Source organism: Arvicanthis niloticus, chromosome 17, assembly GCF_011762505.2.
Source record: "Arvicanthis niloticus isolate mArvNil1 chromosome 17, mArvNil1.pat.X, whole genome shotgun sequence".
In the NCBI taxonomy this organism is placed as follows: Eukaryota; Metazoa; Chordata; class Mammalia; order Rodentia; family Muridae; genus Arvicanthis; species Arvicanthis niloticus.
The window spans coordinates 33,598,066-33,622,548 of NC_047674.1; the positions used below are offsets into that span (position 1 = coordinate 33,598,066).

Here is a 24,483-nt window from a genome sequence, read left to right on the forward strand (position 1 = left end):
ACCATTTTCAAAAAGACACTGTGACTATGGGATCCTCCCTTCCTGAAGCTCCTCTCACTGTGTTGAAAGCACTACCCAGGAGGCCTCTAGACCAGGAGATAACTGCTAATGATAGCTCCCTCTATCCTATGCCATCTGTCACTACCAGAGAAGACAAACTCATTAATTACTGGAAAAGGGGGCTGTCCAAGATTTGTCCCAAACCCCATTTCTATTTGATCAAAGTTTTCACTCTTATAAATGAACAGGAATGAGAGGAAATATTGGGCCAACGAAAAGATGAGAAGCATGTTAATCGGTCAATTTACATAGTCAATTTGGTATGGATATAGGAAATCATGAAGCTGAATGGAAATCTCTGAGGACTCATTATGTATATCAAACCACTTTCTCCTTCAAAAGAGGAAGCAGGTGTTCTGGTAGAATTCCAGTTAGGGCCACAATCTTATTTAAAAGTGTCCATATGTATGAGGTCTAAATGTGATGAACGTTCTGGAGAATTCTGTAACTATAATATGAAGACACCAGGCATGTACAGTTCATGCTTCTGAAGAAACACGTTCTCTCAAGACATCTTTGCTCAGGCTTACGTGCCTTGTTTGAATGCCTTCCTGTTTGATAGTGAGAAAAAACCTGGGAAGAAGGTATTTTAAATCAAACACTTGAGGCAAATTACTTTGGAGTGTTTTTGCTGAAAAGCCATCAAATGCTTTCTGAATTCTTAGTTCTTCCATTTGTATGATATCACACCTCAAGGCCAGCCTAGGCTACACAGCAAGGGTGACACTAGCCTAGACCTTGTCTGCCCTAAACAGAACCAACCCAACAACAAGAAAATACGAACTAGCACGAATTCCTACCATCAGGAACAGCACTACTAGAATTTATACCTTAATGCCAATGTCCTGAGCTTCAAGTGGAGCAGCAGCATCCGCCGCAGTGTCCTAACACACATGTACTAATGGGGAGGCAGGATGGGCTAGAAACTGTATTCAATGGGAAGAATATACAGTGTAGAGGTTCGACAACAAAGCTCTCCTCGTGAAACAGAAAAGGCCTAGGAGAGGTCTACTGAACACTCAACAGTGTTCAGAGCCTAGAAGGTATTCTCATTCTCCGTGTCTCTGACGTGGGTGGCATGTAGGACTGATGATGTCACTGGTCAACAATCCCAGTCATTCTAGTCAGGGAGTTGAGATGTATGATAAGGCCCTATAACCTAATGGCTTGCTGATAATGAAGTCAACAAACATGGTTCTGGCTTTGGAATAAGACACCCTTTTCTCGAACATTCTAACTATGACTCTTTGGGCAAAATGCCTTAAGGACCTAAACTATTTAATTTTTATTGTAAAAGCTTGTAACTCTGGGGTGAAGTAAGGTAAAGATTTATAGCTTGTGCTTTGTAGACTGTATGATTCGGGAAACTCTACCCAGTTAGCATTAGGACCCCTGTGAGTATACCTGGTGCTTAGAGATGAGAGTTTTCCCAGCTTTCTCCCCATCTCCCAGTGTCTTGCTGATATTTGATACCCATTTCTGCAATTCTTTAGCTTTTTCAACATGTTGTTTCTTCTCTTCATCCAGTGACTTCTGACATGTGGTTTAAGAGAAAAAAAAGAAACATTCCAATAAATGACTGAGCTTCTTCTCTACTGGCCTCTCCTCTCTGCTGAACAAGAACGCACAAATGTTTCCCAACATGCACACAGGTTACTGAGATATTTTATTCATTCAGTTAACCATGTCCATCGCATCACACAGCAGACGTCTTTGTGGACAGGAAAAGCTTGGATGATCAGTCTCGAATCACTGTTCTGGCCTCCCAGCTGCTTCAGAAGTATGACAAATAAGCAAACTCAACTTTATTCATGAGATGGGGGGTTGTGGGGGAAGAGATTTGGGAATCGCTGCCTTTATATTAGCATTATAATCGCGAATGCCTTGACAGATGCTATCAGACAAAAGGAGAGAGAAAAAGGAGAGAGAGACTACAGAGCACAGATGATGCTCCTCCTCCAATACACAATGCACTTGTTAGATTTTATTTCCAAAGTCTCAACCAAAATCAGAGTTAACAGCGAACACTCTAATATGCAGAGAACGTCACTGCCTGAAGGAAGCGATCTCCAGCCTCAAAGTTCTGGAGAACAGTTGCATGTTCTCTGGTCCTACAGTGCTGTGTGAGGTATTCATTCAGGATGCACAATGTATGATGTCGTAAATGTGTTGAGTCTATTCGATGAAAGGACTACAAAAGAGGTCAGAAGAACTGAGTCCGTGAATGTGTTGATGGTTATGGACACCATGCTCACCCCATTTTCTAGGGAAAACCCATTTAGTGAAGGTAAGATTTTTTTTTTTAAAGTATTTCAGGGGCAGCCACTCGTTTCTTGCTTTCAAGTTAAGAAGGACCATGCTTTCTGAGCAGGGAGCTATTTCTAGCTTAGAAGGAATGAACAGTGTTTCAACTTGGTGACACAGTTCCTAGGCTGCACATTCAGCAGACACCATCTGCTCTGAACAGATGGCGGGATGCAGCCTGCTCGGCCTCTGCATGGAGTGAAACGCCCTACTGGGAAGAATAGTAGAGACTGGATATTCCGGTCCCCAAGGGCTCAGACACCTCTAACAGCTTAAGTCCTGTGTGGAAATCAAAGTCGGCTTTTTCCAGGGCCTCTTTATATGTCAATTTCCTTTTAGTCTTGGGGCACATTATATTCCTGACATATGACTTTTGATCTTTGAGTCTGGTGGCGATGAGGACATCAATGATGCCGACTTGAAGGGCCTCTTCGATGGTCAGCCTCGAGTAACCCTGAGGCTCCATCAGGCCCCCTGTCAGGTACTGAAATTCCAGGCACCGGGTGCCCATCTCTTTACTGATGATATTTGCATTCACAGCTTCCACCACCGACATCATTTTATTACTGACAGGGTGGCTGATCCCCGTGGTTACTAACTCACACTGCCGTAGCTGCTGGGCAAAGCCCTCATCAACCAGGCCTCTATGCAAAGCCTCCGCTACCCTGTACTTTTTCCCAGTTAGGGGATCAATGATCCCCCCTGTACAGACTTGGGCTTCAAGGCATCGGAGGGCTGTAATCCTATCAACCAAGTTTCTACGGGAGGCTTTCAGTAAGGAGATCCGTTCCCCACTAGTGGTCAGCCAATAGCCTGCAATGGGACTGTGCAAATCCTTCTTGGGAACTAGCTTGCTCAGCAGAAAGTCAGCCAGTTCTGTTAGTGTGGTAAGGCCTTCCTGATACTTTTGGATCAAGGCTTTGTCTAGCGTTCCCTGCTCTACAGCTTCACTAATATTGAACTGCAGACCAGTTTTAGTATCAGTCAGCATGTGAGAAGGATGCCCGTAGGAGTCAAAAAACGTGGCTTCCTTCCACTGATACTGCTGCCCCGAGAGTTCGAGATAAATACTCTTGTCAATCAGGTTTCTCTGGAAAGCCTCAAATGCCGTCAGTTCTGCCCCTGTTTTGGTATCTACCACGGCAATTTTGTGGGTTTTCTCTATGTTGAGATTGGATATTTCCCTCTCCCCAAATGGCAGGAGAAAACACTGGCAATCTACATCGAACACACAGATCTGCAGTAACTCCGAATAATACAGAGCCTGCTTGTTGTTGGGATTAGGAAAGACTCTTGTGTTGCTGGATGGTTCATGTAGGAACTGTAGGACAGCGGTGTTCAGCAAGCCTTGCTGCACAGCCATTTCTGGAGGGACACGAACGCCTCTCACAGGGTCAATGATGCCCCCGCTGGCAATCTGTGCCTCCAAGATATGTTTACCTTTCTTTCTATCAAGTATTCTATTTTCCATTGCCTGGAACACAGACAGCGTCTTAGAAGCATGTGAATATCCCAAAACTGCCTTCTCTGCCTCCAGGAGCCTATTCCTGAACTCAGGATCAACGATGCCTTGGAGAACCGCATCTTCAACACTGTAAGTCTGACCGGAAACAGGATCAATTATAAAACCTGTTGCGGCCTGAGCTTCTAAAAAGGCTAGAGCCATCATTTTGTCTATTATAATTTTCTGGGCCGCCAAAGTGAATGACATTTTTTCTTTGGAAGATTCAAGATAAAGTCCTGCAATTGATGTGGCTTTGGTCAGAAACTTGCTAAGACTTCTCTGAACTTCTCCGACAGTCTTCAGACCAAGCCGCAGCTGCTCAATGGTTCTCATGTCCAGAAGCTTCGCTTCAACCAGCTGCCTGCCAGTCACAGTGTGCCTGAGCCCTTGGAATTGAAACTCATCATCCCTAACAGAACATGCTTGGTTAAGGTCAAAGCTCTGAGAAGTCTCTGGTTCTACGCTTTTCTTAAGGAAATCTCCCTTGAGTCCACCAGATGTTCTGGACCCTTCCAGCATCCATCCACCAGCACTGGAACCCAGTCTCTTCTCTTGTTTTAAGGTTGAGACTTCTGTATGCATGCCACACTGTTTGTTCTTAGCTATCTGTAATAGGAATGTTTAAGACGTTAAATGTTGCCCAAAGAGCATGACACTTTATCAGATAGGCTCTACCCAATTACAGTCCCTTCAACTATAACTGAGTGAAGAATTGCAAACCCAGGGTAGGGATAACAATATTCTGAGAGACTCAAGTGTCAGCAGCTAAATACATTAAAGTGGTGTGTGGGATGAGGTCAGAATGAAACCTGGCCACAGAGTATATTAGAAATTGAAGGTAATATTTGATTCTTCTATGTTTCTCTGCTCTCTCTCGTAGTTCTGAGACTCTAACCCTGGGCCTTCTACATGCTAGGGAAGTCTTCTACCACTGAACTGTGCCCACAACTATTTTCTGGGTTTTATTTTTTTAAAAATAGTCATATTGAAATATTTACTCCTATAGAAATAATAGGTTATCCATCATATTTATGTCTCATCTCAAGCACTCATAAGTCAGTGGTAATTTATAGTAAATGCAGTCAAACTGCTGGAAATTTACATTTTTTTCCCTTCACACACAGCTAAGCATTCAAAACTGTTAAAAACTGTCTTGGAGGGAAAAAAAAAAAAAAGAAATAAAAGAAGCACCCTGACATGATATAGCTAATAAGGTCTCAGGCCAATGTGTACCTCTAAGGGTGTCAAAAGCTTCACCAACTCCCTTTCAAGTTTGTCATCCTGATACGTCACAGGCAGTCTGGAAGGATGCAGGGCTTGCTCCCTCATCTCTAGCTCGGACAGTCTCGTGATTGGGTTTTTATCATCAAACGTTATCTGTAATTCAGTGCTTGTCTGAGAAAAATACTCTGAGTAGCACGGTTGGCTGTTTTCCTTGTCCAGCAGAGCCCCTGGCTGTCGGAACTGAACCTCCTTTGGAAGTTGTTCAGCAGCCCTGTGTGGCCATTTTCCTTCTGCCTGGTGTGGTTCCTGAGTCCATCTGGACAGTGGAAGTCTGGCCTTTAGGGTAAGGTGCCCAGAGTTCCCAGGGGAGATCTCTGCAGGGTGGTGGCACTCTCTCCCTGACATATCAAAAGCCGATGTGAAGGTTTGGTCTTGGGCGGGGCTCTTTTTTTGAATTTCACACTGGAGCAGAAGTAACTGGTGCTCACGTTCCTTTATCTGCTGGTCCATTTTTTGTTTGAGGTTTTCAACCTCCCGTCTCTGGGCCAACAGTTCCTCCTCAAGTCTACGACATTTCTGATAGTGGTTTGCTTCTACGTGCTGGCCTTGCTGCATCTTCTCTCGGTAGCACTGAAGCTGCCGCTCAACTTCTCGGATGTTCGTCTCCCACAGCTTCGCTGTCTCTTGCGCCCGGCAGTTTTCTCTCTGGAGAGACACAAAGTCGTGCTTGATGCCTGAGATATCGTTTTCAGTGATGACCTTGGACTCCATCAGCTTCTCCATCTTCTTCCGGAAGTCATCTGCGGAGCGCTTGAACTTTTCCGACTCTTCCTGGAGCAGGACCATCTTCCTGTGGGTCATCTGCTCTTCAATGGTCTTCAGGTGCAGTTCATCCTGCACCCTCTTCAGCCTGTCATTCAGCTCTTGCACCTGAGCTCGCTGTAGCTGAGCCTTCTGCTCTTCCCGCCGCTTCTCCTCTTTGGACGCATTCAGTTCCGCACTCAGGGTCCTCACCTCCTTCTCTGTATTCTGGATGATAATGTTCTGCTGGTCACATTTTTGCTTAAACTCGCTTACTAGGTTTTGACTTTGGGCTAGATCGTCTTCTAGGCTTTTAATTTTTCTGTGGAAATCCTGTTCTGTTTTTGTCTGTTTGTGCAAATGTTCGTTGGTGTTTCGTAACTGGTCCTTAAAACCATCTGCCTGGATTCGCAGTGCTTCGCATCGTTGTTGGATGGCTAGCTTCTCCCGGACTATGTTCTGGGACTCTGCCTGGATCCTCTGCATCATCGATTTCGTCTCGTTATTCTGCCTAGTGAGCTCGTCCACCCTTTGCTTGAGCTTTTCTGCACACTCGTTGCTTTTCTCCAGCTCCTCGTTGAGCTTTTGGATTTTTTCATTATTTTCTTTCTCGGCTTTAATATTCTGAAGCAACTGTGCATGGCTCCTCTCAAACTCTTCTTTCAGATGATCCGATTTTCTCTGGCACAGTTGTCTCCTTTCGTCTGAGAGTTCCTTCTCATCCCGTGAAGCGAGAACCTGGGAATTTAAATGCTGAAAGTTCCTCTCGGCTAGTGCATGCGCCCTGGTGACTCTGTCGACTTCCCTCTGGAGCTTTCCTTTCTCTTGATGGAGAGACTCTAATTCCAACTGATAGCTGTGCTTTATTTTCTTGAGATCATTTGCTTCCTGCCTGACCTCTTCGGCTTTGTCTGTCGTTTGGTTCAGCTGCCTGCCAAGGTCTCTGAGCTGCTGGGAATATCGTTCCTGGACCTGATCCTTCCTTTCCAGATCCTCCTTGAGGCACTTGAGTGTGTTATTTGTCTCGTCCAGTTTATCTTTCAACAGCCGAGCCTTTTCCTCAGAGGAAGCCTTTTCGAGCTGGAGCGTGCTGAGTTCAAACTTCAGCTCCCTCATCTCCTTCTCCGCCTTTCTATTGGCTATGGTCAGCTCATCCACCTGCTGCTTCAGCTCCTCCTCTTTCTGTCTGCCCTGCTCCTTCTGGGGGCCTGCCTGTGCCACTGCAGTGCTCTCTCTACACGAAAACTGAATTTCAGTGATTTTTCTTCTCGCTTCCAACTCGATCTTCTGCTTCTCCTTCAGCTGCTTCTCGGCCACCTGCTTCTGAAAGGCCAGGTCCTGCTCCATCTGCTTCACCAGTTTCAGGAGCTCCTCCTCGTGGTCCCGCTTACGCTGGAGTTCTTCCACCAGGGCCCGTTTCTGCTGCTCCAGATCACTGAGGCTCGAGTCTTTCCTCCGCAGATGCTCTTCCAGCGTTTGCCTGGTGAAGGTGTTTTCCTGCAGCTGGCTCCGGAAGTTGTGGAGGTTCTCCTCCACCGCGGCTCTCCGAGCCTCCGCCTCGGCCGTGAGCTGCCTCACCCGCTCCAGCTCCCGCTCTGCAGCTTCCTTCTCCCACACGATCGTCTCCAGCTCTCGGCGGTACTGTTTGGCCTCGCTCTCTGCCCTCAGCTTCTGCAGGGCGATGTCTTCCACGTTCCTCTGTTGCTTTCTCAGTTCATTTTCGGCGGCCTCCTTAACTTTTGGAAGCTCCTCCTCCACCCGAGATTTCTGTTTCTTTAGCTCAGCCACCATTGTTTCCAGCTCACTGATCTTTCCTGTAAGTTTGCTATTCTCAACCATGGTTGCTTTCTGGCGCTGCAGTAGATCTGAATACGCCCCGTGTTCAGAATTCTCTTTAGACCTTTTCATCTACAAGAAACATTCAAAGGGTCAAAGGTGTTCCATTGACATAGATTCTGCAGCCTCTGGAGCAGTACTTACGAGACCAAGGGCACTCAGATGCAGAACAAGCAGTTGTCACCAGCACCAGTACCAACACCTTCAGAGCAGAAGCCTCAGAAAGCCAGAAGGGAGGAGACAGAAATCCTGCAAGACTCTTTGTTTCTCAAAGAATGCCTTCTGCCACTCAGGAGTAATTTCATATAGAAAATTAGCAGGCTTGAGGTTTTGAAGGAAGAAAAGCCTCTGCAGAACATGAGTGGGACCCCAAACTTTTACAAATATAAAACATTAAGCTTTGTCTCACACACAACTGAATTCTGTCAGCTTAGAACGCCACCATACAGGAACCAAAGAACACAAGGTTTAGTTTTCAATAGCGGAGTCCAGTGGAAATTAAACATGATACGCACAGTTCCATGTTTATGATTAAAGAAACAGAACATCAGAATAGAGAGCCAAAGTCAGAAATGATACTTAAAGACACGGGAAAGGAGAATTATGCACGCAAACATGATAGTTACAGTGACGGTCACTGCTAATGCAAATGCAAAGGCAGCGCCTGTCCCCGCAGGCTCTGGAGAGATGAGCTTCAAGCACTCACAGGTGGCTGTTGTTGGCATGCCTCATCTGAAATCCATTTTGTTAAGTCCCTTTAGATGCCCCACAAATACAAAGATATTTGTGAAATAGGAAGGATTTTAAAATATACATAGGGATTCATATCCATCCTACCAAATAAATATCAGGAAACCATTCAGCAGCTGGGAGGACTGGAGAAGTAAATATTTACTAAAAATACCGCATGTTTGGACTAGTTTATAAACATATCCTAGTTCCCTTAACACCCTGAGTCAGTATCAATTTGAAAAATAACTGCAGAGAGAAAACAGCTGAAATAGAAAAACAGAAATCATTTTATAGATATGCTTTGTTTTCACTGGAATATATGTGAATTTCAAGAACTTAACTGATAACAAATCTTTTTCTTCCCCCACTTTCTTGATCCCCAATAATTTCGGGCTTAAAAGTTCAGCTTCCTTCATTAACTGCCCCACAGTTGTCAATACGACTCCACGGAGAAACAAGTCTCATTGCAATTGCTAGGTTCAATGGTGGATTTCAATTCTGTATCAGAGTCAACCCTTAGTACACTATGGCATTCTGCATATTGAAAACATGAAGTTTTCTCAGGGCACAGACACACACACCTGTGATCCCAGTACTCAGGTTGAAACAGGAGGATTTGGAGTTCTGGCCCATAGTTCTGGGTTAACCAGAGAGACACTGTCTCAAAAACAAAACCCACAAAATTTAATTTTTAACAATTTTTTTCTGAGAACCAATTCCTCATCAAATCTTACTCTGAAACATAGCTTAGCTGTAACCAAGTTATTTTGAGCTGTTTTCTTGATCATAATCTGCTTGCCTCAGTAAAAAAAAAAAATAAAAATAAAACATTGCTGAGTCTTCCATATCTAATTTTGGTGGTTTATTAATTTAATTAATTTAATTTGGTGGTTTATTAATAATTCTGTTATCTAATTAACTAGAATTTGTTACTTATGCTTAAAATTACTTTTAATAACTTAGGTCAGTTACTGACTTTCCATCTTTCCATCAGTCTTACTCATGAAAATCAGTTCTTCGAAAGGTCTCTCAGCTCTATGCAGAGGGATCAATAGCTTATAGAGTTGGATGTTCATATCAGCTACAGAATTTCTTCACCAAGCCAATGCTCTATATTTCTCCAACACATGTTGTTACTTCTGAAATCTTCATGTATCTCTGCTTGTATGCTGACTATGAAAAATTGATCTCTCAGGGCAGTTCATCCTGTATAACTTCAAGACTGTTTCAGAAGTACTACTCTTCGGGCGTCTAAAACCTGAGTTAGTTACATATCTTTTGTTTGTTTTTTGAGATAGGGTTTCTTCTTATAGCTCTGCTGTCCTAGAACTAGCTTTATAGACCAGGCTGGCCTTGAACTGAAAGAAATCCACCTACCTCAGCCTCCTGTGTGCTTGATTAAAGGCATGCACTACCACCACCCAACTGAGTTACATATTTTTAAAGGATATTCCATTACTATTAAATTTTATTTTAAATCATAGTCCTTGTGTGTCTTCAAAACTATATTGCTTTTATTTTCAATTCATTATAAATCTTTAGTGCTTTGGTAACAATTAGTATTTCAACCTCTGAAAATATCCTTGTTTCTGTCCATTTCTATCTTACTGTAGGAATTGAGCTGAGTCTCCCACATATGAACAGTGTGAGAACAGGAAAGGATTTAAATGACTTCATGTCTAATAACCTCGTATAAGATTTAAAAGACACGTACACAATTTAAAATGAAATAGCATCTCTCAAAATGTAGCAAAAGTAAGAAAATTCTATCACAGGCAAGAAGTGCGTTATACTTACTAAGAGAGCTATGAGTACTCTGGGTTCTTCGGTAAGCACACAGGAAGCTGGTTGTACAGCTTGGTGTGTGTACATTAGTGGTTAGTTGTAAAGTTTGGTGTGTATACATTGTATACATTAGTGAGTTAGTGCGGAGACTCTGAACAGACTAAAACAGTCCATGAAAGTCACATTCGGAAGCCTTGAATGTGACCGCCATCCCACAGGCACTGGCTGGCACCTTTTGCTCTTTCAATAAACGGACCAGCACTGTGGCAGGCAGAGACACCTGTGGAACTGCAGCAGTCCAGCCAGGACAGCCAGGCCCCAAATTTTACCATTTACACATTTTAGCATTCTCCCAACTGTTTTTGTCTGTTCTGGGATGAGGAAAAGTCATCCGAAGAATAGAGCACAGAATATTCCTTTTGAGAACAGAACCAATAGGTTTTCATGCAATATACCTTTACAAGTCATTTTTTACTCTTCCTGTTTCTCAACATAATTTTAAGTTCGGGATCAAGGCTGCACATATCCTTTGTATCAGAGAGAGGTTTGCTCTTCTTAACATGTATAAGATTTTTGGCTAAAGCTCCACAAGTCCATTCCTTTGTACAAGTATCTACTACTGAGTTTGCCTTTCTTAATACAGTTGATCTTAATTTAATTCTTTAAAAATGTATGTTAACTTAAGATGCATAACACAGATGTGTCTGCATGGAGCCTCTCCACAGACTTCAGATGAGCAGTTCCTGTACTTGACAGAAACCGCTTCTCAGCTGTGAAGAAGCCGAACTGACTTCTACCCAAATCTTCCCACTGACACAGGACTGTTCACAACACTAATTCTATCACCCTGGTTCTGAAGTAGCTGCTTTTGAGGTTTGGGATCAAACCCAGAACTAAAGCACGCTAAGCCAATACTCCAGTCCACCTGAAGTAAAACTTTAAAAATGCTTTTCTGGTTTTGGAGAGTCCAAAAACCAAACAGACAAATGTCCAAGGCTTTCAGTCTTCCAGGATTAAGCTTATTAATGACTTGCATAGTAACATAAATTCATCATGAAGGTTATTTTTCCTTCCCAAAGCATTACAGTTTCGGCTCAAACCTAGTTCCTGTTCATATGGATGAAACATGTTAAAGGTTACCTCCTCCTCTTCCAGCCTTTTCAATGAATCACCAGCAAATTTAATATACTGTGTCATAAGAGTGACCAGGGCAGTGTACCGCGTCCGTAGGTCCATAAACTGCAAGGAAGAAGTGAAGAGAGCATTGTTTCTGTGGCCAAGGCAGTGCGCGAATGCTGACTGATTCCCACGCTACCAACTAGGCTTTGGGGAAGAAAGCACACACTTATCCAATAGTGGGTCTCACTTCAGGAGTAATGAGCTTGCTGCCCTCTTTGTATACCATACCAAGTCATAACTTCCTTCCGGGTTTACTCATGAAAGACATTCTTTTCTGTGTTAATAAACAATCTTGACTTTAAAAGAGTTTTTAAAAGAGACTTAATAAAAGTATTATGGCACTTTGTGTCAGGGATGGTTTAAAAGAAATACTAGAAGTGAACAGTGATGAATTTCCAAAATTGTTATATATTAGTATGCCATTAAATCATTTAAAAATAATTAAAATGGCCAATTTTATATTAGGTATGCTTTACTAGGATAAAAGTCAAAGTGTTTTAAAAATGATTTTTCTCTCTTTCCTGCCTGTCCTCTGCCCTTCTGTGTTTGTTACCTCTTGAATAATGAGGTCTGCTGAGCTCTGTATCCTGCGACGCTTCACTGGCGACTTCTGCTGCGAATCCACCATGGCCCTGTAGGTCATTGTTTGCAATTCATAGTCCTGCATGAAAGAGCATATGATACAATTAATTCAAGCAAAGCCTGGAAGCTTCATTCCATAGGGACTGACCACTGAAATACTTTTAAATAAAAAAAGGTCAATGATGAAAACTACATTTTATTAATGTTATTGTTGTTAGAGACAAGGTTCCTCTGTGTAGCCCTGCCTGCCCTGGAACTCACTCTGTAAACCAGGCTGGCCTTGAACTCAGAGATACATGTGCCTCTGCCTCCCAAGTGCTAAGACAAAAGATGTGCACCACCACAGCCTGCCTTGAAAACTAAACCTCTAAATATCTATTTGATTCTAGAAATATTTGCAAGGCAGTGACATGAGCAAGAGACATGTGCAGTGGTCGGCAAAGGTCCCAGTTGTCTTTAGAACCCACGAAAACATTCACTGCAGAATACTCTTGGTTATAGGCGGCCTCCACTTATTCAACAAGAGAGTAATGGAGCCGGAAGCCTAAGGTAGTATCAGTATTCTTACCAAACTACGACAGTGTCTCTTCAGTACAAGCTAAATGTTCTCTAGATTTTAAACAAAAAAAAAAAAAAAAAAAAAAAAAAAAAGGAAAGCAATAAGAAACAAGTTTCAGGGGCTCGAGAGATGGCTCAGAGGTTAAGAGCACTAACTGTTCTTCCAGAGGTCCTGAGTTCAATTCCGAGCAACCACACGGTGGCTCACAACTATCTATAAAGGAATCTGATGCCCTCTTCTGGTGTGTCTGAGGATAGCTATAGTGTACTCATATACCTAAAATAAGTAATTCTTAAAAAAAGAAAAAAGAAAGAAAAGAAAAAAGAAAGTTTCAAAGCTATGTTTTGGGGCGTGTATACATTTTCATGCATTCACGGAGACAGAGAAAATGAACCAGTCATTGGCTGTCACCTGGCTCATTTCATAAACAATTACTAGGTATGTATACAAAAGATCAAATGAGGATTTTTCTCGTTTTAAATGTAATGGACTGACTGAAACTGCTTTAAAAACATGTTACAGCAGCATTATATACCTCGTTGCCTACACTACGTGACGGTTCTCACCTTGACTGCAGCCGAGTACTGCTCTGAGTACTTTTGACACTCGTCCATTTTGCTCTGTTTCACCTCTATTTCAGACACCAGCATCTGTAAACACAGAGCGTAGAGAGAAAGAGACCGGAACGCTACAATGTTCTACTTCATGCCTAGTAACAAAGAAACATCCAGGCCACTCAATTCTGTACCTCTTAACGCTTCATACCTTACATGTGCCTTGCCTTATAGAGAAATAACAGACTTTCAGGATAAGATTAATAAGTGATCTAACCTTGGGAGGCTTTTGAAGCAGAAATAAGAACTATGCAGGGCAGACTTGGTGCCTTTCCTTATACCCACTCCAGATGAAAACAGTGAGACATTACTGACTGCTAATAGTAAAACCCTAAAGTGTCCAACTTTCTCACTGATTGTGACTAGCTGGGGGTCCTGTCTATTACCTCTGACCATGTGTATTAATTTAGCAAGTATAAAACTAAGCTTCCAGCATATTATCAAGAAAAATTAGACCCAGCCTATAAAACCCAGAAGATGAAGTCTGTGGAAACTACTCCAACACACTCTTCATTAGCTACGCTTTCATAAATGACTTCCAGTACATAAAAGTGAATGCAGGCAGGTTTCAGGTATAGAATTCTCACATACATTATCCCTTCTCACAGCTGTCTAAGTAATTGCCTTTTCTTCCAACACAGGAGAGAAAGATGAGGCTTGAGACCAACCAAATCGAGACAGAATCTCAGTTCAGGTACCTTCTGCTGGTTCAGCTGGAGGGCCAGCGCTTTGCTGTTTTCTGGCTGATTTTCCTGAATTTTTCTCTGGGTAGTTTCAATTTGCTGGATCCAGTCATCTAGAGGGTGATAGGAATCCCTGTAGTGCTTCAGGGACTTCCCGATGCCGTCTAAGTCCCGTAGCCTACAAGAAGGGCAATGGAACAGTCAGGTTCCAGCAGGAGTGGGGAAGGGGCAGGGAGGAGAAAGACAAGACCCAAGAGCCACTAAGCACAACAGGGCACATCCTTGCAGCAGCCTGGAACACAATTCCTGCAGCATCTGCCCCATATGGCATACAGGTGAACAGAGATAGCCTGTTCTAGGAGCTATGAAAATTTTTGGTGCTGTTTTACTATGGCACTAAGACTAAATCTGAGAAAGCAGGAAATTGACCATTGTTATAATCAATGAAAAGATCCTGAGTAGCTGAGGCCTGCCTCAGATCATAGTTCACCTTTGGAAAAAGAAGGCATTTCAATGAATAGTTCAACATGGTCTCAGAGACTATCTTCCAGGAACTGCAATCAAATACTCACTTCTATGATTTTTAAATCAGCACATTAAACAAATTCATCATGTATTTTCCAAAGGAAAAAATACATATGAATACAACTTCATTTCTTGAGCGGAACTATACCATAAAAATACTCAATTTATATTAATATAAGCATAAGAATGAGTAAGAAAGGCCACTATTTCTTTTAAGATGAAGCCTAAATCAGTTCCATTTTCTTTTGTGCCTTCAATTCTCATTGAACAAACAATTCTAACTGTCTTACAATGTCAATGAAAATGGGGAGCAGGTCACTTCAGTTTCTTAATTTCTCTTAGGTCAACAGAGATTGCTATGTAGAGCCTAAGAAATAAGCTTATGATTTATTTTGTAAGCTCATGGTTATTTGAACATTGTAACTTGGTCTTACATTATTATCGTTTTAAAAGACAGATTATACAAGTGCCAGGATAAATCAGCATTTTTAATTATGCACAGTTGAAAATGTCATTTTTCTGGAGGCAGAAACAGCTCAGCAGTTAGGAGCACTGGCTGCTCTCCCAGAGGACTTAGGTTTGGTTCCCAGCATCTACATAGAGACTCACTACTGGCTGTATCTCCAGTTCCAGGAGATCCTGCCCTCTTCAGGTACCAGGTATGAATGTGGGATGCAAGCATACACACATGTAGGCAAAACACCCATACACATAAAATAAAACAAATCTAAAGAAGAGAGTGTTTCTTTAAAGTTACATGTTTTGCTAAGGAGAATATATAAGAATGATATGGAATTAGGGAACAATCCTGCAGCTAACACATTAGCTACAGAATGTCACATAACACCCAGTAAGTTTAGAACTCGCCCTCTGTACCCAAAGGGAATCCCACCTACTTGTGCACTGAACAGAAACGGGACCCACCTGTTGTCGATCTGGACATGAACACTCTGCCACCTTTCGACGAGCTGGTCTGCCTTTTCTTTGTGCCAGTCAAAGTCAAGGTCCCGTTCTTTGTGTGTCTTGAACATCTCGTCACTAATGGCCTTTGCTTTCTGCAACTCGTCTTCCAAGGCATGGAACACTTCTCTCTTCTCATCTACTTCTGATCGCCATTGCTAAAACACATGTGTGACACATATTTAAATGCTTGGTCCCCAGTTGGTGGGACTGTTTGGGAAGGATTGGAGGGTGTGGCTTTGTTGAAGCAGACATGTCACTGGGGTTGGGCTTTGAGGTTTCAAAAGCCCATGACAGGTCTGGTTGTTGTCTCTTTGTCGTGGGCTTGTGGATTAAAGGTAAGCGCTCAGCTATGGCTCTAGCTCTATGCCTGCCCACCTGCCTGCCCGTCTGCTGCCATGACCTCACCATGATGGTCATGTACTCACCCTCTGAATTTGTAAGCAAGCCCCCAACTAAAATCTTTCTTTTATAAATTTCCTTGGTCATGATATCTCTTCATGGCAATAGATCAATAGCTTATACTGAAATGATTGAGTGTAGTTATTTATAGGAAGTTGTGGGATTAGAAGCGTGAAACAGAGGTGGCACGCTCAGAAACATGCTCTACATCAGGGTCTTGGTGCCAGATGCTTGACAGTCAAGCTCTGTGCTAGAGAACAACTCGAAGCAGGGCCTTGGAGCCATGGCTAGAAGTGAGGCTCTTACCTTTAAGGTACTCATTAAATTCTCAATGTTATTTTTGTCGGCTATAACTGCTTCTTCTTCACACAGTTTGGTTTCATAAAGTTTGACAAGGGCTTCTGCAGCTTGGGTGTTTTTTAAAACCAAATTAACAGTCTTCAACCTTTAAAGAGAAACGAATGTTAGTCCACGCTGTTTCATGTCTTTTCCCCACTACCCTGTAGTTCTAGAGTGTCATTAAAACCCATGACACAAGACACTGACTGGCCTCCTGTACATCTGGCAGTCTGTTGATTATTTTCCTAATAGACATTACCCCATGTCCCATACCTAGGTGGCATTTATACAGATTCCAATAGGTTCCTAGGTTCCAATAGGTTATGCTAAGTACAAGAGGAACCCCCCTCCCCAAAACTACAAAAAAAGGGAGCTTACAGAATAGCTGTGTCTAAGGCAACCCCTAACCCTGACGTGGAGAAATATCATCAATCTTGTTTCTTATATAAACTGGCCACAGAAGCACCGAGAGAGCACGGGTGAGGACATACTTCTCTATGTAGGTGGAAGACATGGAGTAGATCTGACCCATGCTCTGAATGACCACGCTGAGCTCTGATCGGAGAGCGGGAACAGACGGGGAGTCGGCTGCTTGGCTGAAAAACTCTTCACACTTATTTGTGATGGTTCCCAAGTCCTCTTTGAGCCGTTCCAGCTCTTTCTTCAGTTTCTAGTACAGAAAACAAACGGAGGTTACCTGTAGTCACCACGATGGGTATGGTTGTCACAGCAGCTTAAGAACACGTTTCACACTTTATTACCAATATAAGCAGCTGTATAACTTTTTTTTTTTTACAAAATAAACAGAAGCATGACAATCCAGCTTTATAATTAGTAATGTCTTTTACTGTTTACTCCTTTGACCTAAATCTCTAACTTTGTAAACAGTGGGTGCATAATGACTCTCAGCGTGAAGCCCACCAGGATGCTTCCATGTTTACTACCTCAGAGGCAGAGCTCAATCATGGGACCTTAGCTTACATCCAGTAAGAAATGCACAACTGGACCTCAGTAAGGAACCGAAGTCCCAGATGAACATGCAGGAAATCAGAAGGTGACATTCACGGTCACTAAAGAGGAAATGACCCTGGCTGTTGTAACACGTGTAGACTCTTACCTCCTGCTCCGTGATTCTGAACATGCTTTCATGTAAATCATCTCTTTCTAGGGGAGTCCGGATCTGCCGAATTAACCTGTCTTCGCAGCTCTCCAGGCGGAGCCGGATGTTGCGCACTTCCGAGATGTAAAGATTATACACAGACTCCTCTTGCTCCTCTGTGAGAGGACACACCATGCTCAGTAAGCAGCTTCCCCTCCCCAGGAAGCTCTTGTGCAAAGTACACTACGTCATCGGCTTTACTCTTACTGAGGCAAACCAGTGGTTCCTATTAGCACAAATCCTAAGGACGGAACCTTAAAACGGAAAGCTTAGGATGTGAATTTTAAAACTTAAAAAGTACTAAGCAAATTTCCTCAAGGCCACTTGAAAAATACCAAATTATCACTGAAATATCCAAAGGAAGTAATACATTATTCTGTTTCATAGTCACAAAAATGTGAATTTTTTTTTTTTTTTTTTAGTTTTTTCGAGACAGGGTTTCTCTGTGTAGCCCTGGCTGTCCTGGAACTCACTCTGTAGACCAGGCTGGCCTCGAACTCAGAAATCCGCCTGCCTCTGCCTCCCAAGTGCTGGGATTAAAGGCGTGCGCACCACTGCGTGCACCCGGCAGCTTTTAAGGTTTTAAAACCACAAAATATTACTAATAAAATCATTTGTTCCCAAATAGTGTGAAGAGTTAAGACTAAGATTTATATTAAATAAAACTTAACTAAATAAAGCACTTCGCTTTGACTCCTGTGTAAAACTTAACGTGAGAAAATAATCAAATCTTTCGTGAGCCTCAAGGACTCTCATTCTGAGTGTGGCCTTGCAAAGCACAGCCACTGTGCCTCACAGAGAATGGGTGGAAACCTCCGTCTGTCCCATGGCTTGGCAGGCATTTTTAGTTACTCCTGTTTTAGAAATTAATGATCTCATCTAGCATCTTCCTAGCTCAGAGGTTCTGATCGTTATTGCTAGTCCTGGGATTGAACTCAGGGTTTCCCGCATGAAGTTATGTGCTCCTGAGTTACATCCCCTGCACACACATCTTCATACTGTTCAGTAATCTTGCAAACATGTCACAGTTGACTGACGTAATATACCCAAGACTGAGATTTCCAATGATTGTGTAAAAGAATCCAGACGAGACCCCCTCCAACCCCCTGGGAAAGAAAACCAACAACCCCACACTTTACCTCTTTCCGCAGACTTGAGAAGCTCTTGATAATACTTCCTGCACACATTCACTTCCTTTTCTATCTGAGTTATATCTGAGCCTGAAAATATTTGGGATTCCTGGCTGTCCTCCAGAAAATCTTCCAAGCGGGACTGGAGATTACTGAGAACCTGCTGGTGTTCGCCAGGCAACATCGTCTTTATCTAAAGAACAAAGATCCTTGGATTAATGACGTAGTGCCAGGAGCTACATCTGAGTGGGGCGGATCATAGATGATGTCACGGCACACTTCAGCTTGCTCATAGTTGGGAGAAACATTTGGAATTAATATTCTTTTCATTTACTTCAGGTTTGTACCCTATAGCAAGGAAATGGAACCAACCAAGTTTTCCATCAAATAGATGAACGGACAATGACGTTTGGTACATATGAAAAATGGAGTAAGAAAATTGTAGAAAAACAGAAGGGCTTAGAATGTATAATGTTAAGGGAGGCCACACAATCTCAGAAAGATAAGGTGTAAGTTTTCTCTTGTGTATGGAGCCTAGCCTATAATCTATATGTAGATAAGAAAGCATATGTGCATGTGTGCATATGTGCATGGTCCGCCTTATAGAAAAGAGAACAGGAAAGAAAGGGTGGGTACCAGGGGTAAGGAAAGGTGGAATGCAGGCAAAGGCCACTAAGTCACGAAAGAAGACAGAAAGCTAACTGTTTTTCCCGTTTCAACTCTGACATGGATCTTCAGGCTTCGGTGATGGGTAAGTAAATTAAAAACCATGTTTCATGGTGAACGTTCAAAATAGAATGTGAAGCTCCACGGCTTCAGAATGGCTATCCTCACCAAACGAAAAGTCCGTGGGATGCACAGACTTCCGGTCTGTTAGTTTGAGGGTTTGATATTTTTCATTTGGAAGCTCTTTATAATAAAGCTTTAATTAGAAGACAAGTTAAAAAAAATATAAAATTCAGTAAATGAAATTAAAAATACACCCAGTGTCTGACTGAACACCTAGTCCTAGTTTCTCTCCTTCAGTAAGCACTGAGCGAGGTGTGACCGCCAGATTCCCCTCCCCTGTAGAGTATGCCCCATCTATGCCAGGCCCTACCAAGCACTCGCTGACAGTGTGGCTGTACTGGGCTTTGTCCTATTCCAAAGCGAGTGCAAGCTTCACCGCACATATGACAAGGCATGTGGGGACACACTGGGTTGTCGTGCACATTCATACTCACTGAAGCCACGTTACTAGCTCGAATTCTGTCGATTTCATTGACTAGATAATGCCAGGAGACTACACTCTTCATGTTTATGTGAGATTCATGCCAAAGAGTGAGGACGCTCTGATACTGTTGCTCAGTTCTGAAATACATACAGGAGAATACAGATTTTAGGCCTTTCTACTCCTTTTTGAAAAGAGGCTACGATATTTATTTCTATGCCCCCTATGTAGTAGCTCCAGAACCTTCTAGTCCTGTGGGTCCCTGACACAGTATTGATAGTTTCTTTAACCTTCAGAAAGGCCCCAAGCCATACAAACCTGTTGGCAAAGTCAACTGCTTCTTTGTTTGGTGGGGGAACAGTAAAACACACAGATGGGACCATGGCCTCGTTCCCAGTAGGACTGATGACCTTCCACTTAGCACGATGAGAGTTGTTTGCCAAAACACATTCATCGTCTTTGTAAATGGTTATCTGGTTTTAAATGAAAGAGAGGAAAGCTGAGGTCACCATTAATTCATCTTTCTCCATACTCGATCTTGGAAATTATTATATATTATTAAATATATATATATATATATTATTAAATATATATATATATATATATATATATATATATATATATATATATGCAGAGAAATGCCTTCTGACTAGGAAGCATTATGACGTCATTTAATATCTAGTCTGCTTTGAGAATTACAAGTACCTCAATCTGTCTGTAGTCACAAATGGCTTTGATCGGGATGGATGTTTTGAGTGGATTGTCAGGATTCCTTGGCTTCAGCTGCACGACGGTCTTTGCTCGCCCCATCAGACCCGCCACCACGCTCCGGTATTGCAGGAGCTCTTCCTTTTCCTCCTAGTCAGCAAACACGGCAGGATTTTAATATTAATGATTCAAAGTCTCCATCCCATAGAGACTCACACAAACCATTGTCATAGAGTGCCCTGACTACTGGGGACATCTTCTACATCTCACACCCCTCTTGAAGCCCTCTTCCTTCATGTAACAGTCTATGGTTATTTTGTTTCCTATTTGCCGTTACTACCATGTAACAGTCTATAGGCATTTTGTTTATTTAATTAACTACTGTGGAGCTATCCTTTAATATCTAGGAACCACAAGAGAGGGTGGGTGATTCCTGCCTGCTTTATCCATTGCTATATCTCCAGAGTTGCAAACTGACTGCACGCAGCACTGCTAAAGCAGTTTAAACAACATCACCAAAAGTTTCCATTGAATGAGACAGTTGTGTGTCCGAAGTACAAATTTGTATGCAACGTATAACATATAAACATAGAACAAAACACAAATCGACCCTGTTGTATGTCTGACATGACCCACAGTTTCTGCATCCGTACCATGGACTCCTGAACGAGGTCTTCCAGTTTGTGAATGCTGCTCGATCTGTCGCAGCTGTACTTGCGCTGAATGGCATCTTTCAGATTCCTTAGGTAATCAGTGGCTTCTTTGGCATCATTGAAAAACTAAACAGAGATAAACTTGTCAGCTGAAGTACACTAAATGCCAGTAAAACGCAGAGTTGTTAAATCTGGTGCCCAGGCCCTCTGTGTGCCCCAGAATCAAAGCACAAAGCAACAATAGCAACATCCTTTCTGAAGCCAAAACTAACCTTTGACCTCAGGTGGCTACAGATGGATACTAGTCATGGGAAGTGCACATGTACATTATGCATTGCGTCTTGGCTCTATAGTATTTTGATCAAAAGCCTGTTTTTCTTTAGGGTTCAATCAATCTTTTAAGTAGGGGTGGAATTTCAAACAATGTATTAAAATTTCTAAAGAAGAAAAAGTCTATTTGTTTGACTCTATAATAAATATTTTTCCTTAATATTGGACACATGTTTGGAATGACTTTTTACAGTATTCATGTGTAAATCAGAGGTCAACAACTGGATGCGTCTTCATTTCTCTCCACTCTATATTTTTTGAGATAGGGTCTCTCACTGAACCTAGATAATAATAATTTTTTTATTATTAAATAAAAAATATTTTATATTTATTATTATATCCACATTATATTTATATTAATCATATCATATATCATAATATATATTTATATTGTGAGTATATAAAATATATAATATTAATTATATTAATAAGTATTATTCAACTAATTTTAAATAATTATTAATAAATCTCTCATTATTTGGCTAGGCTGGCTGGCCAGCAAGCCTCAGGAATCCTCCAGCTTAGACAGCACTGGGAAGCTCACTTTATCTCTTCATAAGGGTAGTTTCTGGGATTGAACTCAGTGCAAGCAATTTGCCAACTAAGCCATCTTCCAGCCACAGGGTTTCCTCCTTAACAGCTGACCTTTGCCCCCTCTAAGAAAGCAGCACTTACATCCTGCACAGAAAGGGCTGGCTTCTTTCCCCGTGTGCTCTGTACACGTCTCTTTGGTATTTCTGTACCTTGGCCCAAACGGCAGTGCTGTCTGTTCAAGCTGCAATTCTACTCACATACCTCAAAATATGCAGTGTTCTCCTGAATGTGCTGCTCCACACACTGGCACAGCTGGAGGATCCAGCTCCACTGCGTCTGCATGGCTGCTTTGTACGCCTTAGGGAGAAAACACACTGAAAGCTGGGGCAGAGAGAAAGGTACAGGGGCTCACCTCCCTCAAACACGGCTCATGCATGTGTAGCATGCAGTTTGTCTCCGCATGGCAAATACTCATACACTTATATTTATACTGCTTCTCTCCCCGCTCCCCCACCCCCAGACAGGTTGTCCCTTACTACACAGCTCAAGCTTGTGGTAATCCTTCTGCCTCAGCCTCTCATTACAGGCTGGAATCACAGGTGTGAACCATCATGCCCAGCTCAATGTTGATGGTTTCAAATGACAAAACACTCCACTATCCAAACAGAAAAAAAAAAATTTAATGGACTGAACTATGAAAACTGGGGTAATTTTATCTTGAGAGGTCCTCCCTATACCATGGGTCTTAAAGTCTATATATAATTTTAAAATTAGTCCAAATGGTTTTATTCAAATTTCTAACTTCTTAATTTAATTCTTAAAATCTGAGGAAAAATTATAGTTATTTTATATGAAAATTTTACATTTGAAATGAATACAAGCTATTCCCACTCTTTATAAAATCCACCCTTTTCCTTACTCCTCGGCCACTAACTCTGACACCTGACTTAAAATCCCAAATATGCTTTTCTCTATGGCATTCCAATCTCCACCATTTCTGTGTTTTTATATTACTGGGCCATATAATGAATGTGTGTGTTAACACATATCTGTAGTTTTCTTCTGAGGAAGATTTGGGGAGGGTAGAAAAAGCAGCATATACTTTCCTATCAATGTAATTATTACATTTAGTTATATAATAATATTTAAACACCCATCTATTTGAATGCTTATTATTTAATACAGAGTATGTCTTTCATAAAGGGAAAAAGACTGTAGAAAGCACATCTAGATCATCTCCTGTAGAAAACCATCTAGTGCATCATGAATTCTGAAACCTATTTTTGTAGAAGGTGCAATTCCCTGTCTCCCAGGAGGGGGCGCTCTGTGTGCAGTAAGGATGTGTAAAGTCTGATTTTGCTTCCTTCTGGAATGTCCCACTGTCTTGCATTCAGGCACATGTTCCTGCACATGTGCACTTAGCTGCCCCTGGGGATCTAGAAACACATGATATTACTGCTCCCTCCAACTAAGCTATGGTTTTGCTTGTTACACACGGTAAGTGCACATCCTACCACAGAACACCCCTCCACTCCACCGGATGAATTAACCCACAGGGAGCTTCATGGGGCCTAAAAAATAACCTGCTACCTTTATCCTAAGAGACGGTGAAAAGGAGATTAGCATGACTCATTGGGAAAGTTAATTTTGAGCCAGAAAGTTAATTTTGAGCCATACACACTCAGTAGTTTGATTTTTTTTTTTTTTTTTTTTAAAACTAGCAGAAGAGGTTTAAGGTTATGGATGCATCAGAACTCAGCCCACACTTCGAACTTTCTTACCTCGATGGTCAGGCGGGCTGGGTGGTTTTCCAGAAGCAGCTGCTCTGCAATCTCCTGGACAGCTTTAATGCTTTCCTCCTTCTGCTCCAGCTCCCGCATCAGTTCCTAGCGAGGAAGCATCAAGAAGCGAATCAGAAATGTGGCAAGCTCTTCCAGTCCAGCACTGGCACCGGAGAGCGCCCGACTCACTGTGTGGTAGCCTTTCTTCCGGGCAATGTTGCTGTTCCTCTCACTCCAGTCGTAAGCGACTTCTGACTCCTCTTTTTCATTCAACCAGATAAGTTCCTTTGTGGCCCGGGTTACAAAGTTGTGGAGCGTATCGAGATGCCGCTCCTGGTTTCTGGATGTGTTCTTTTTAAGGAAAACCGTTGTAAGAATCAGATCATTTGCAAACAGACATAATGAAAACAGAATATTTAAAGCAAACACATTACAAAGAAAAGAAAATACTTACCAAGAGTTTAGCGTACTGACTCTCTAATCTGTGCAACTTATCCGTGTAAGAGAGCTTCAGAGGTGCCGTCATCTGAATCTACAATACGGGAGCAAAGGTATGGGGAGGTTAGGGAATCTTAAGTACTGACTAACACTAAATACTGAGTTACAGGGTCTTTATGTAAAAAGGAAATAATATCCAAATACAGTAAGATATTAAAAAAACACAAAATTCACATACCTCACTAATTTTAGCTTCCTTAAGGCTAGATTCAAATTCTTCAATGGCTTGGTGAACATTTTTATGATTTTCTAAATGGCTTTCAACACTTGGCAAATCTGAGCCCCATTCAGTGCGGTCCAGCTGCACCTTAAATAGTAAAATAATGGTTTAGAAAAGAAGAGGAGGAGGAAGAGAAGGAGGAGGAATCAGCAGGAATCGAAGGAGGTTGTT

At 42.2% G+C, this 24,483-nt stretch overlaps 1 protein-coding gene across 22 annotated transcripts in view; it reads right to left on the reverse strand.

The window, feature by feature from the left end:
* Dst (dystonin) overlaps window positions 1-24,483 on the reverse strand; it is a 385,515-nt gene that overhangs the window by 118,968 nt on the left and 242,064 nt on the right. For 21 of the 22 annotated variants that reach the window (XM_076915117.1, XM_076915116.1, XM_076915122.1 and 18 more), the window contains 19 exons: window positions 24,271-24,399; window positions 24,049-24,126; window positions 23,784-23,945; window positions 23,595-23,699; window positions 22,075-22,170; window positions 20,950-21,075; window positions 20,294-20,446; window positions 19,907-20,061; window positions 19,602-19,728; window positions 18,388-18,571; window positions 17,207-17,364; window positions 16,581-16,759; window positions 16,057-16,195; window positions 15,313-15,506; window positions 13,879-14,041; window positions 13,133-13,216; window positions 11,979-12,086; window positions 11,387-11,485; window positions 1,465-1,593 (listed from right to left, as the gene is read on the reverse strand). In XM_076915117.1, the coding sequence (XP_076771232.1) occupies window positions 1,465-1,593; window positions 11,387-11,485; window positions 11,979-12,086; window positions 13,133-13,216; window positions 13,879-14,041; window positions 15,313-15,506; window positions 16,057-16,195; window positions 16,581-16,759; window positions 17,207-17,364; window positions 18,388-18,571; window positions 19,602-19,728; window positions 19,907-20,061; window positions 20,294-20,446; window positions 20,950-21,075; window positions 22,075-22,170; window positions 23,595-23,699; window positions 23,784-23,945; window positions 24,049-24,126; window positions 24,271-24,399 (2,568 nt within the window). Of the gene's footprint in view, window positions 1-1,464; window positions 1,594-1,693; window positions 4,475-5,101; window positions 7,802-11,386; window positions 11,486-11,978; window positions 12,087-13,132; window positions 13,217-13,878; window positions 14,042-15,312; window positions 15,507-16,056; window positions 16,196-16,580; window positions 16,760-17,206; window positions 17,365-18,387; window positions 18,572-19,601; window positions 19,729-19,906; window positions 20,062-20,293; window positions 20,447-20,949; window positions 21,076-22,074; window positions 22,171-23,594; window positions 23,700-23,783; window positions 23,946-24,048; window positions 24,127-24,270; window positions 24,400-24,483 lie in introns of those variants that run through there. The other variant, XM_034522038.2, reaches the window with a different exon arrangement.